The sequence below is a fragment of the Canis lupus genome, chromosome 21 (assembly GCF_048164855.1).
Source record: "Canis lupus baileyi chromosome 21, mCanLup2.hap1, whole genome shotgun sequence".
Classification (NCBI taxonomy): domain Eukaryota; kingdom Metazoa; phylum Chordata; class Mammalia; order Carnivora; family Canidae; genus Canis; species Canis lupus.
The window spans coordinates 45038098-45053050 of NC_132858.1; the positions used below are offsets into that span (position 1 = coordinate 45038098).

Consider the following 14953-nt stretch of genomic DNA (forward strand, 5'->3'; position numbering starts at 1 on the left):
CAACTCTAGATTGTGACTTGTCCCCAAAAGGTTGCTATCATTTTTTTTTATGCTGAGAAACTTATCTATACTTAATCTGTGATATTATATCCTCTGTAGTATGGCCTGCTCATGCCTCTGATGTTTTCTTATTAAATTATTTTATTTTTCCATTTAGCTTCCTGGGTTCACCCTGTGTCTACATAAATTCATGGTCATCAAAATTACTTAAGGCAAGACTTGGACACCGACAAATAGTTTTGCCGTAGGTATTGGGCTGCACATGAATATTTTAGGCAAATAGGACATAGACTATATGTATTAAAGTATAAGTCCTCCCAGATTATACTTTTTCTGAGTCTTGCCATGGCTCCTCTGCATATGCCAATCACCTGAACGCACACCAGCAGTGCTTGACTGGCTTGGGCATTTTGGTGTCTCTGCTAAGCATGCACACAGCCGTAGCTGAACGTATGCTTGCTGCAGGCATGACCACAATGTCAGACCAGCAGAGGGTCTGGCTTTCCTGCTTGAAACCACACGAATTGTTAGTTCACCATCACCTCACTCCCTACCCCAAATTAACTGAGCGTCCTTAAACTGTGTAATTTTGCTGCAGGTTCTCATGGCTTTCCTAATTTTGGAAGAACCTTCATGTCCATAATGCTCAGTGTTGGGAGGTTGGGAAAGAATGGTAGCCACAGTAGGCAAGTGCACTACTGGTGTTCCCTGGATCTGTAGCTTTCCAATATATTTTGCTTTTTCTTGATGGCTTGAGCATTTACTGTGCTGTTGTATACTACATAAATATAATTTAAAGTGGATGCAAGATGTTTTATAGATATATAATCATTCTTTATCTCTTCATCCAATCTCAGACATTTAGAGATTTTCCAATTTCATAGAAAAAAAATATAATGGAAAACAATAATTATTTTGTCAGAGATATTTGCCGAAAAAAATAATTACAAAATATAATTACAGGGTCAAATGTGCATTTCCACAAGTCAGTTCAACTCCATTTGTGCTACTCTGAGAATGGACCAAGTGATGAAAGTGCCATGAGGAGGGATGTGGGAGGCTGAGACTTAACCAGGTGAATTTCTTAATGTGGGTCAAAGAGGGTCTACAGTTAATGGCTTTTGGACCTAAATATCAAGAACTCAGTGGTGTGGTCACAGTTAGAGTATCCTGTCTCAGAAATGGAGTTGCATATACACCAGGCCCACAGATGATGCCTAAGCTGCATGTGAGTGTATAATTTACCCTGAGAAAGAGCTCTCTCCCACACATGCTGGGCTGAGGCAGTAGCTTGGGGCCCCTATCATGGAGGCCAGAGCTCACCCAGAAGTTGGCTCTCAAGCATAGACCAAGAGGAGTAAAGTCTAAGGTGACAAAGTGATATAAGTCAGACTTTGAAAGCTTAGAGCGGTGATCTCAGTGATAGAACTTTGTTTCCCCAAGGACTGGACAGATTGTGTCCCAGGACTGGGGACCCTCTCTGTACTTAGCTTGGGTGGGATGGATACAGGGACACTTGCTTCTTGTGCTCACATTGCTGAACAGCTCTCCTCTGCTCCACCCCAGCACACTTACCTGATGTGCATGCCTTTATTGAGCCTTGTTCAGCCTGACTCTGCAGTCACTTGTCCCTTTAGAGGGACCGAGATGACTCAGTCTGTGACATTCAATTCCACAGTTGAAGTAAGGGCCCCCATATGTCCGTGTTCTTGTGAGGAGAGAAGCACCTGCTGTTGTGACGTCTACACGCTGCCTGTGACAACATCCTCATGGGCAGAGGTCTCGTGTCACCCTGCCTACACTGACCAAATGAGACTGAAAGTAGGAGCCTCTGTGAATCACCTGCCGTGGAAAAGCACAGATCCTGGTGCAATGTCTGTGATCACCTAGGGCTACAAGCTGTCTGCGTGCAGTGCAGTTCCTTCAGAATGGTGTCATCAGAGTGGACTAAGGGTGCCACAGTCCTCCGTATCAGATCCCAACCCACATAGCAGCTAGTGGAATGAACATGGTATATAAAATAGGGGAACCCTCACCCCACAGCCCAAGAGTGTGTTTGACAGCAGGAGCATGTGTGTGCAGATGGATGTTTTCTTTCCATTAGCTGTGGCCTTTTGGAAATGAGCAAGATGGCTGTGGTTTAACTGTCCTTATCTCATCTTACAACACCAGAGACACTTTGCACTGGCCCAACCAGTAGGGGACCGTTTAACTTCAAGATTCTCCAAAAGTCAACTGCAGGTGAACATGCACACACATAAAACTAAACCTGAGAAAATAAACATCCCCATCACACTAGTGGCCTCATTCCACCCCACTGTCTCCTGCACCACCACATTCCTCTATCTGCACCTCCCAAGTCCAGGGCAGCCCAGGGTGGGTTGGGAAGTAAGGTGTTAAGGAGTTGGAAGCCAGAGGAGACACTTCCTAGAAGCCTCAGTAGGGACATCAGCCCACAGAGCTGCAAGTCATTTACAACTTTCCCCTGGTTGCCTCTGTGCTTTCCACATGCAGAAGCAGTTCCAGATCACTAATTAGAGGTGCAGGCATTTGTCCAAGGAGATCTGAACAAATTTTTGAGAACCAGGGAGTAGATCAAAATTAAATTTCTTCTTCCTTTATCTGCTGGTTTATGTAGTTTCCACATGGGAATCTCTGTTTGGCTTCCAAATCACTCATTTCACAGAAGCTGAAGCTGATTGTAAAAAAAAAAAAAAAAAAAAAAAAAATCAAGGATGTCTCAGTGGCTCATTGATTGAGCATCTGTCTTCAGCTCAGGGTGTGATCCTGGAGTCCTGAGGTGGAGTTCTGCATGGGGCTCCAATAGAGAGCCTGCTTCTTCCTCTGCCTGTGTCTTTGCCTCTCTCTGTGAAGCCCTCATGAATAAATAAATAAAATTCAAAACAAAACAAAAAGTCATTCCCATTTAAATGAGACATTGTTTCATTTCTAATACATCAAATTTATTGCTCTAAGTACTTTCATTACTGAAAATGGGAAAATATACAACTACTAACTTTTCAACAACTTATCACACACTGAACATTTTGTTGTACATCTATGTTTGTAGAAATACAAACAGACATATAATGAGTAGAGACACCGTTGCTGGTGTGTGTGCATGCAGGCCTGTTATCTATTATTTCCAAAGTAAATATGCCAACATTAGATGCTAATGCTGTGGAATACTTTCATGTACCCAGTAGAATTAACTAATCACATCCATGCAACTCAAGGCAACAGGACACTATATCTTCATTTAATGCATGAGAAAATTATATCACAGAAATGAAATAACTTTAGGACCAAGATTTAAACATAGGCACTTGGGATTCAAAATCCAAGCATTTCACCCCTCTACCACCATTTCCTTTCAGTGTTAGTCTGGGTCTCATGAGTTCTTATGAGATCAGGAAACATATTGTCCATAAAACACTGCTATAGGGCTGAGCACACCCGCCAGTCATGTGACATGTTTTACTGTCACCACCCAAATGTCTTAAACCAAATGACTCTGAATCAACTGATCATAGAAGGGGAAATAACCTGGGTATCTTCTTCACTAGCTGTGGCTCTCCAGTTTGGGCCAGTGCCTCTATGAGGCATCATTAGACCACCTCAGGGCAAGAATTAGGAATATGGAATTGACCAATATTACAACCAACACTGTATTTGAAGGCTCAGCTGTCATGCTGCCTCTTACATTTGACTCTCAATTAGATAGCACCAAATAAAACAGACATAGGCCAAAGTAGAATTTTGATTGCTTTTATTGTGTTTACTATGATAAACAGTATGAAATTCAGGTAGCAAGGATGTGTGCTTCCAGGGAATCATCTGGATAAAGAAGAGTTCAAGGATACAGCTGGAAAAAAAAAAAAAAAGGATACAGCTGGAAGCTGCATGCTAGCTGTACTCAGAGGCATGGTACTGAGTGGCTGAGGAGCTGGTGGGCATTGAGGAGAGAGCAGTGCTGAAGCCCCTGGGGATGGCCCCCTGTCCCCAACTCTGAGTCATGGCTGAATTTGTTCTCACTGCAGAGTGAAACTTTCTGTTTGCCCAGTGGTTTATAAATCCATTCTGCATAATGACACTATAGAGAAGACACACGTGAAATGAAATAACCCAATATCAGAAAGAAAACCCCACTAGATCCTCAGCAGACACTTTGGAACAGCAGCCAAGGACAAAATTGGATCCTGGTGGCACCGTGTGTTAGGAACTCTTCCCATTACCATTGAGCACTGATCTCCCAAGCAGATAGATGGTGATGATGATGGAGTACGTCAGACTCTTCAGGAGGAGGAGGAGGTAGGTATAGTAGGCAGAGGTGTTCATGAGCTGCAGCTGCAGGGGGTCTAAAAGAAATGATTTATTACTTCCACAGTTTTTTTGAAAGGCCAAGATTTAGTCATTGGAGAGTGGTGACTGTATACATTTCTGATAACCTAGCTTGAAGTGACACCTCACACCAGCACAACCGGGTAGTAAATACCTACATCACCATCACCACCACCACCACCACCTGAGACACCTCAGAACCCAGTTTTTTAGGTCAAGTCAGTCAAAAACCTATGAAATTCACATAGTACATTCCAAAGTATTAAAAAGTAAGGTTGTGCTTATAATGAGTGAATTCTGTGGGAAAAAATACATTGGTGATAAATGGCTTTTAGCACATTCATCACATCCTGAATCTAGGCAAGCATAAGAAAAAATATGCATTAAGTACAAACTGAATGTCATTTATTTTGAGAACTTTGCATGCAAAGCTTAAATCTTACTTAATTTTACAATAACCTCTGAAATGATTATTTTAATTCCCAATTTACAAATACAGTGAACACAGAGAGAGAAGCCATTTGCCTGATTTCATACAACCAGTAAGTACTAGAATCCAGATTTCAATCCCAGCAACACAGAATTAAAGAACGCTTTCTCAGTTGCTCTGTAATTCTGCATCTTCACATATAATAAATAGCCAAGACTTCAAAATGATTAAGCCAATTAAAAGTTGGATGCTTCTGCTGAAGATGATGATGATGTTGATGATGGTTAGAGTCCAGAAGTCCCCTGATATTGGCCTTGGAAGATCGATCAGCAGGGCTAGAACCCATGCTCCTCATCATTTCCTTTTCTTTATATGTGGGGAGATGGAGCCAGGAGCTATAAATTATGATGTAGCAGCTAAAAAGGATACCTAACCTAGACATGACACATATTCCATGTTGTATCTTCAATAAGTCAGTTAGGTGTTATTTGTGTTGATTTTTTTGGGCTTCAAAATTGTAAATAGTTTACTCATACTCATGCACTGGATAATTAAAAGGCTGGAGTCTTAAGTTTAGTCTGTGGCACTGGAAGCCCTGCACTGACACCCCCTCCCCATGTGTGCACCTGTCTCAGGACCTTGGCTTTGGGACTTAGAGGAAGAACAAAACCTTAGTAAGTATGTGAACTTGATTCATCTTGAATCTAATGGTGTCGGTTTCAGCCTCAGCTCTCACTGTGTGGCATGGAGACTGAATTCATTGTAGCTCATTGCCCTCATGTGTAAAATGGGAATATAATCCATCACAGTGAGAATAAGAGCTATAAACAAAATGCACTCACAGTGCAGCACAATGTCTTCTGTACAAGAACCTCTCAGTGTCTGTTAATGTTCTTTTTTTTTTGTTAATGTTCTTAACTACCAGCAAGAATAAAGCTAAAAAAAATATAGAAACAACATGATATCATGATTTCCTCAACAATGAAATACCAGTCACAAAAATGAATGAAATTCATTGCTGAAAGAATTCAGGGCACATCACTGCACTCCTAATTCATGGTCCTCTCATACCCCAGCCAGCAGTTACTGTGTGAAGATGACCAGAGAGACGCTAGATTGACATAAATATCACTCAGTCTATTTTGCAAGATCCAGCCATTCTGAGGTTTCTCCCTGAAGCCAGGGGAGTTCAAGGGTTAAGTTGATCAAGAAGGAAAAATTCTACAGCATAACATAAAGACAAACATAGCCAAAAACTTACCATATTCATCATCCAGGGAAGCTTCTGTGGAGTTAAGAGCAACGAGTTCTAAAAGAAATGAGGACTAGTATTATTCATTGTTCATATCCATTGTTTAACTTTCCTCTGTGTTGTGGATAGATGATAGATAGATAATAGATAGATAGATGATAGATAGATAGATAGATAGATAGATAGATAGATAGATAGATAATAGAATTTGTTAGCAGAGAGGAAGAGCTATACAAATATGAGCATCCCAATTTTAGAAATTGTTTATTTGGTTTTACATAATTTAGTAGATCAATTCACATATTATATTTCTGCACATAAAGATGTTGCAGTTTGTGATTGATGCATTTTTTAGTCTCAGAACTGGAGGGTAATGCCTAACATTATCTTGTTTTCTTCTGTGCTCATAGCTTGTAGCACAATAGGTACTCCACAGTATTTGCTTTATAAATATTATTGATTAGAAAAATAATGAGAAACGGTGACTGCTGTCCAGTCCTCTGCACCCACTACTCACATGAAGGGTTGCTCGCAAATGGATCTGTCCAACTCTAAAATCCACAGCAGCACCTTACATGTTGGAAGGAGTCTGGTTTAGGTAAATTTCCTATCTAAAGTAAGAAGCAGTCCTGTCTTCCAAATCATGCGTGCCCCAGTATCCTCAACTCCTGCACATGATTTTCTGGACTGATGGTGTTGGAGGACCTGACAACAATACTAAAGAAGGCCAAAACCTACTGTTTGATTGTTATTGTGCCAGGCACTATGTGGAAGTTTATAGGCATTATCTCATCTCATCTCCCCATTACATTGATAAGAGCTGAATTTGGAGAATTCCATGTTACCCAGAAGGAAACAAGATTTAGAGAGTTTATGTCCCTTGCTGAATAGCATACCAGTGATGATTGTCAGAGCCAGCACTGAAAGGATGATTGTGGGGGTTTGATGAGCTAGAGCCTGTGGAAAGCATCTTGTAAAACAACCCATAGAAATCAAACATAACTCCACCATTTTGGACTCTCAGATACTATCTCTTCCAAATAATTGAATTAGTCTTTGCAAATGACTATTTTATTACAGAAGCTCTGCATTTCTTTTTTATTTTTTTAAGATTTTGTTATTCATTTGAGAGAGAGATACAGAGAGAGAGCATGACGAGTGGGAATGGGCAGAGGGAGAGCAAGAAGCCAACACTAGCTAATTAAGGAGCCCAACTCTCAAATCAAACCTGCACTTTGGAATCATGATTTGAGCCAATGCCAGGCACTTAACTGAGTAAGCTACCACACAACCCTAAAAGTTCAGCATTTCATTGCACAAGTTTGTCAGGATAGAATGAAAGGCCACATCACACTGATAATTGTCTGAATACATAAATCTGAGGTGAGAATTGTAGTTATCTACAGTATAGAAAAACAAATGAAAACAAAACAAAAAAAAACCCACCCAATTTACATACAAACACGAAAACCATTAATGATAGTTGACCATTGGATACAGGAAGAGAAAGTTGCAAATTTCTTTTGGTTTATCCTTTTTCTGCTCAATGTGTCCTTGTCCACACAGACATGGTTCTGGCATGCAATTTTACGCACTCCAGACAATCTTATGTTGGTGTGCTCTTGAAGAAATGGGTGTCAGATATAGACTTTTGGTTAAATATCAGAAAGGACAAGGTTAGGATAATTATGTTAAATGATAAAATATCCTAAAGGGCTGACTTTACAATGCCTTCAAGGTCTCTTATCCATATAGTGATTTTATTCATAATATTTGCCCCTGAAACTAATATAAAACTATAGGTTAGCTAACTGGAAGTAAAATCAAAACTTCAAAAAAGGTAAATAAATATCTCTTACCATAATCATGCATTGAATGATATGAAGACAGGAAACAAACAACTTTCATAATAAAACTTGTATTTGTGTGCTAGGGGCTTTTTCTTAATCAAGGTTTGTCAAAAATGTGGACAAGATGAGTTTTATCTCTCTTCAGATCATTCACTGTTCAGTGCTTTCATGTATAAACATATATGTAAGTGTTATATATTTTTTAAAAAGCTTCCATGGGGATCCCTGGGTGGCGCAGCGGTTTGGCGCCTGCCTTTGGCCCAGGACGCGATCCTGGAGACCCGGGATCGAATCCCACGTCGGACTCCCGGTACATGGAGCCTGCTTCTCCCTCTGCCTGTGTCTCTGCCTCTCTCTCTCTCTCTGTGTGACTATCATAAATAAATAAAAATTAAAAAATAAAATAAAAAAATAAAAAGCTTCCATGGTTTAGCACAGAAAATGTGTTGTAGAATTCCTTAGCAGAAATGCCCTCATTTAAAAACAAAACAAAAACAAAACAAAACAAAAGAAATGCCCTCATTTGTTTATTGTTATGAGAAGATCTTGGAAGATATCCTCTCTGTTAAATGTAGAAATAAACATTAAGGCTCTTTGTATAATTTGATTTTAGTTGATTTTAAGAAAGGATAAAAATGAGTAGTATGAATATAGGAATAAATCCATCCATGTCATGTTTTCAACAGAAAGTACTTTCACTATCATAATTTCTGTTGCTCTGCATCGCAGTTCAGGTAAAAGTAAATGAAAATATTTAATCCTAAATTGATCATTGGACAAACTAAGAATCTATGAAACAACAGAAATTCAACTGAGCATATATTAAAGATCTACTTGGCTATATTTAGCAACCTATTCATGAATCGGGCATCATCCTATCCAGCAAGTAGGAGGCAACTCCTAAGGGCTATAGGAAAGAGTTTTTTCAAGATAGAGAGTGAAAAAGAAATTATTAGCAAAGAATACACTGTTTTAGGCAGGGTCGCTATCCCAAGGGGAGCAGAGGGGGTCAATCAGTAAACATCCTAGTGCTGACCAGGAAATATCCATGTCCACTGGCTAAAGGTTACAGTTCTGGGTACTGTAACTGCAGTGCGGTAGCTATGAAGACTTGGTTTACTGATTCATGGCCTCAAGCTAAATGAGTACATTGTGAGCCTGTGGTTTCCTTTACAACAACCTTCCCTTTTGATCTGATCTCAGCTTAACTCAGAGATGGGATCAAAATTGAAGATATTAATACTGCTCTCAGCAACAGTGCTGAAGTTCTCAGTTTGTGTTGTTCCTCTGGGTGATTTCATGGGTCTTGACCTTTATGCTCAATCCTTGTAATATTCAAGGGTTACCACTTCAGCTGTATAATATTTAAATTGGACATTTTGTCATTCTTTGGTGATGTTCCAGTTTTATAAAGATCATTTGTTTATAGGTTTCTGGCTTAGAACATGCATGTAAAGTTTTTGAGAGAACAAAATGCACCAGGCAGATTATTATGATGATTATAAACAGGATAATTCCCCAGGTTTGGAGTGCTTTCTGATGTCATTGTCCACAATATTCAAAGCAATTAGAGTCAAATAAGTAGGAAAGACCCTGCTGAAAGAGTTACTGAGTTTTACCTTCCCCAGTAGTGTTCATCTGGGTATAGCAGGTGGGGTGGCCTACAGCACAGATTCAGCCTTGCTCAGCGAAGATATAATCGAGGGCTATCTTACCTTCAAGAATTACTTTGGACAGAAAGTATTTTCTGGTGGCTGCCCTGGTTTTCCTTTAGACCTGACTCTGTTTAATACACTCCCATTGTTTATCCACCTTCATTTCTCTGATTCAGAAGCAGACAGATGCTATATTACAAGGACATCAGGACAGCCAACGTCTGGCAATGAGGGGCCATTTTTTGTAGAATTGGAATGGACTTTATCTACATGTACCATAATCTTACAAGGAAGGATTTGTGTTGGGCAGCCATTACTTTAGGAGGGATTCTGCAACAATTTCAAGAATGAAAGAGAAGGCCTTGATCAGACTTCATTTACATTTATCCCACACTAGGGAAGTAGGGCCCTGCCAAAGGAATACATCCTGGTAGCTTCTTGGTAGTCCCAACTAACTAGGGATTTAAATTTAGGAGAGTCAACCAATGAGATATCTTATTTACATTGAGAAAATGTAGGAGCAGAGTAAGATTTTCTGCTAGCCTGAAATACAAGTTTGCTCTAAATTACAGAGGTTACCCTTTGTCAAAGACATAGGATATACAGGTCATTGCCAGAGTAAAGGATAAGAAAGGAGGGAGAAAGGAGTTCATATTTAGTTAGTTTCACCTAAACCCCTGTTTAGGTGAAAGAAGTCTCCTGTATCTGGGCAGAACCAGGTGATAGATGCAGACATTTGTAGCTATGTGCTGCGTACAAGGCTCAACCTTTAGTTTTACAGCTGTTTCACTTGTTAAGGTCCCTCTTTTACTGAGATAGTCGAGGATTACCTTCCTCTGACGTTTTGTCAAAAATACCTAATCAGCAGGCTGTAAACTGTGACCCACAGGATCCATTTTGTGATCGAAGAAGGTTTCCAGTTTAACCTTTTATTGACAGTTTTGAGAATCAGATTTTGGAGACTTAGAGTAGTGGTAAGACTAGCAGGAACACAAAGGATCAGCAGAAATTTGTACACTGAGACAATTCCAAGATGGTGGCAGGGTTTTCCTAAATGTTCCTGTGATTTGCCCAACGAAGGAGGAGCCTTGATCACGGGAGATCACAGAAGGTGCCCCCCCCCCAAGGGAAAGCCCATTTATAAGTGTGCGTTTCCATAGTGAGGTCATCAGCCTCTTGGCAGAAAAATAAATACATAATGACAAGTGCATATGACAACCCATACTAAGCGGCAATGGAATGAAGTCCAGCTGCAAGTATTTAACCTATCCAGAGAGAGAAGTTATGAAGCCTCTGGAGGCAAAGATAATTTTCCCAGAATTAAGGACCTGACACGTTAGACACTGATTGTAAACCATTTTGTACTATTATATAAGTCTTCCCAGTGACATCCTTTCAAAATTTGAGTCATTTAAAACGCCCATTGTGGGTAAAGTAATGAAAAAACAAAACTTATGAGAAATGAGGTTTGCCATGGAGCCCAAAGAACCAAGTGACTGCTCTGGTTTTCCATTAGACCTCTTTGTCTAATATACTCTCAATTTTTATACACCTTCATTTCTCTGATTCAGAAGCAGACAGATGCTATATTACAAGGACATCAGGACAGCCAACGTCTGGCAACGAGGGGCCATTTTTTTGTAGAACCAGAATGGACTTTATGTACACGTACCCCAATCTTACAAATACAATATCTAGAAAAACTTAGTGTGAGCTAATTTTTGACAATGTGTCCCATTTTAATCTGACATGCCAAATGATTTAACTAGTTTAACAAACCCATTGGAATGCTCCAAGTCACAGAGACTTAAGCAGACCAAAACTACCAAGAAAGTAAACTAAGAACCCCCACCCCCACCCACTACAAAAGCATTCATCCTTTTGGCAGGAGAAAACGCAAATTCTAATGCTCATCAACTTACTTTTGATTTGAAAATTCTTCATTCCAACGTCAGTCAGTCCTGCCCACACATAACATTCCTTTCCAAACATCCCCTTTTTGCAAACATCTACAACTTTCTCTTTTACACTCATGTTTTGTCCTGAGTTTACCCTCTTTGGATAACCAGCCTCCCTTTAGGACAAAATCCGTCTTTTCCCCCCACAAAATATATTTCCATTCCTCATACTTCTTCTTTCTAAAAACACAACTCTTACTTTCTTTGCTTTCCAAGTGTTTCTCTTTTTATTTTTCAGCAGTCTGCATCACATACACTATAATTTTTAACCCGTAGAAACCTTCATATTTAAAGCAAGCTAGTCATCAAGCAGTTGTGAACCGTTTCTTAATCTGCATTCTTTAGATTGCCGAATTTATGCCGAATATCATAATTTCTGGAAATGTGTACTTCTTCATAAAACAATCTTTCAGTAAAGCACCAAATATGACTATGAACAGGCCCAAGTTTATCTTTGCTTTCCTAAAGCCAATCATTTATAAGCCCTTTTCCATAAATAGGGGAATAAGGGGGAAGGGTCAAGGAACAGAAGTACTTTGAATTCCTTCAAGAGATGCATTTCTACTTCTGTTAAGATTTGTCAGCCCAGTTGCCCTCAATTAATCAGGGTTTTATTCACATGAAATGATATCATAGGTTGATCCACCTAATCAAGCACATGAACCTCAATTTGCTTCCTTCTCTCTGGTTGCATAGTTTTAATTTTAAAGATTTCTGACATGTGGAATAACATCCTTTGTGAGTTATGAGGGTCCTCAAGTCAGTGCAAAGGATACTACCCTCCCAGTACTCAGAGTCACTCACAGTGAGAGCCGAGGGAGGAACCAACAAGCCACATGTCCCAAGCAGGCAGAAAGCTAAGAGCAGTTACACAGGATGACACAAGCAAGAAGGCAATAGCTCTCACTGTGAGAGAAAGGATCAATAGCAAGGGCCTGGATTTGGAAAGAATGAGACAACAAGAAATTTTACTTTCCTCTCTGGACCAGGCACTGTGGACAGAGATTTGGAAGGAGCTACTTCTGTTAAGAGTTTCTACTCTTCCCTGCCTTCTGCTAGTTTTTCTAGGATCCCTTGTGCAGGTGCTAGAATTTACCCGAATTTCCTCTTGACTATTTAAGAGAAAAAAGTACATAGCAATTTGCCAGGAACCACCCCGTTTCATGAACTGTGGAGGGGGCTCATTTGGCGGCTCTCCTATGAAGGTAGATATGGGGGTGTCTGTAAGGCTATGAAATAGCAGACTGCTGTTTGTGGCTGTGTAGTCTGTTTAGAGTGGAAAATCAATTCAGACTAGAATGAACCCACAAAGGAGCCCAGAGGGGATCAGGAGTAGTTGGATTAGTCTATTCATGTTCTGTTTTAGGTACTTCTTCCATCTTTAATTTTTCATTAGCCTTTTGCAATGAGTCAATCAAATAACTTTGAAATATTAAACATTTTGGAGGATTCTATTTAATTGGGGAACTCTTGCTTTTGAGTGCACATCTTAACCATCTGATTTAATTTGCAAGTTCCCCCATTATGGGCATTATATTTCTAGGTTATCATTGCCCTGAGGCCTCGCAGCAGCTTGGCCTTTATCTACATGAATGAAGACTAACTGCACATGAACATTAGCGTATGGGCAGCAGGAGATGATACTGAGTTCTGGCCACAAGAAGACTCTGTGTGCACCAGCAATTCTCTGGAATATTGCTGAAGTTTCCATCTGTGAAACTTGGTCTGAAAGCTAGGTGCTTGGCTCTTTGCCTGTTCAGTTGGACTCTGTGCAAATATCCAGCGCGATGCGACCCAGAGCAGACACGCTAGTAACTGAACACAGGCATAACACTCTGTCAGCCCAAGCTGACCTGCCTGTCAAGCAAAGCCAATTAGGTTAGGAGTCAGAACACAAAGTGAATTAGAGCTTGGAACCAGGGAGAACTCACCCACAGTGCTTGCGCCAGGTGGGAAAGATCGTGAACTTAGAGGGCTCACAGTTACCACCTCTGTGTTTTGCTTTGCCTCTGAATGCCCTTCGGAGTCAACATCAGATTCCATCCTCGCTACCAAATCTGTTAACAAAAATCAACCAAGTAAGTGTTTATAGTTTAATGGCTCTGTTAATCAACCAATTTATGAATCACACAGCATTCCATTTAGCAAGCAGAGGGAACTCCAAAAACTATAGGAGAGGAAAGGTTTTTAAGAATAGGCAGGAGGTGGAAAGGGAATATTTAGCAAAGAATTCATTGTTTTAGGCAAAGTCATCCTCCCAAGGGGAAGGGAATGGGTCAATCAGGAAACTTCCTGGGGTTGACCAGGAAATTCCCATATTGACTGATTAAAGATTACTCTTATGGCGGGGGTGGGGGGGTGGGGGGTTGAAATGGCATTTGGTTTAGGTAGTAAGTCTAGATTTATTGCCTTGGGGCCATAAGCTAAGTGTTGCCATTTGGGTCTGTGGGTTTTTTTTTCAAAGCTCCAAGAACACAAGAAGCTCCCTACTGAAGACTTACTTCAGTAGTTTAGACTTGTATATAGCAAAGCTCTTCAAACGTCTTATTACGTGCTCCTTCTCCACTGCTTAAAAAGTGCTTATCAACCACAAGGAAAAACTAAAGTGCTTCCTACTTATGGTCCCTTTGGGGCCTTGGTCTGGGATGTCAATGCCAGGACTTGACTTTTGAGTCTAGTGAGTTAGTGGATCAGAGCGGGGCCAGGGCACATTGAGGCCATCTGCCCTCCCTATCTAAAGATGACCAGCGTCTACCCCAATGAGGCACTTTGGACAAATGCTTGAACCACAAGTGACCCTGGTTGATTAAGAAAAGTATATTCACTTGACTGCAGTGATCCTCCTTGGGACAGTAGTTCATCCTGCATCCCTTCCAGTCTGGCTCACACTAGAATTGTAATAAAAGTTTGCTTAGCGGTATTACCAATGGTAATAAATACATTCATTGTGTTGGATGGAGAATGTTAATATACCTTTGCTTCATTCAATGTTTACTTACTAAATTTCACCTAATATCACCTTATGCTGATATTTTAATTTGAATCTGAAAAATTCAAGACCATACTAAAACCTCAGTAGTCAAATTATTATTTCTGGTTGAGTTGTGATTCGGCTCCATGAGATCAACAGCATTTTGTCTCCTATAACTCATTGTTTATGGGTGATACTTTGAGTAGAGCAAGATCGAAGTAAAAAGTATTTTGACTGCTACATAGAGCGTTCTTGAAATATGTATAATTGTTTCTATTTCCTGATCAAGTAAAGGTATCAAAAGTGGACTCCCTGTGTGTTTCCTATGTGAGAGGTTGCTAAGGGCTTTCACATGCACTGTTTCATTAAATCAAGAAATGATGGTAAAAAACATCACTGTGGGGCAGCCTAAGTGGCTCAGGGGTTTAGCCTTCAGTCCAGGGCATGATCCCGGAGATCTGGGATCGAGTCCCACATCAAGCTCCCTACATGGAGC

The 14953-nt window shown here is 40.3% G+C and overlaps 1 gene segment (V, D, J or C); it reads right to left on the minus strand.

The window, feature by feature from the left end:
• Positions 1–3752: 3752 nt before the first annotated feature.
• Positions 3753–14953, minus strand: part of LOC140613132 (T-cell receptor gamma chain C region 5/10-13-like) — a 44280-nt gene continuing 33079 nt past the window's right edge. Inside the window, 4 exon segments of the C gene segment in view lie at positions 3753–3865; positions 4236–4358; positions 6033–6080; positions 13418–13543. Coding sequence covers positions 3834–3865; positions 4236–4358; positions 6033–6080; positions 13418–13543 — 329 coding nt within the window.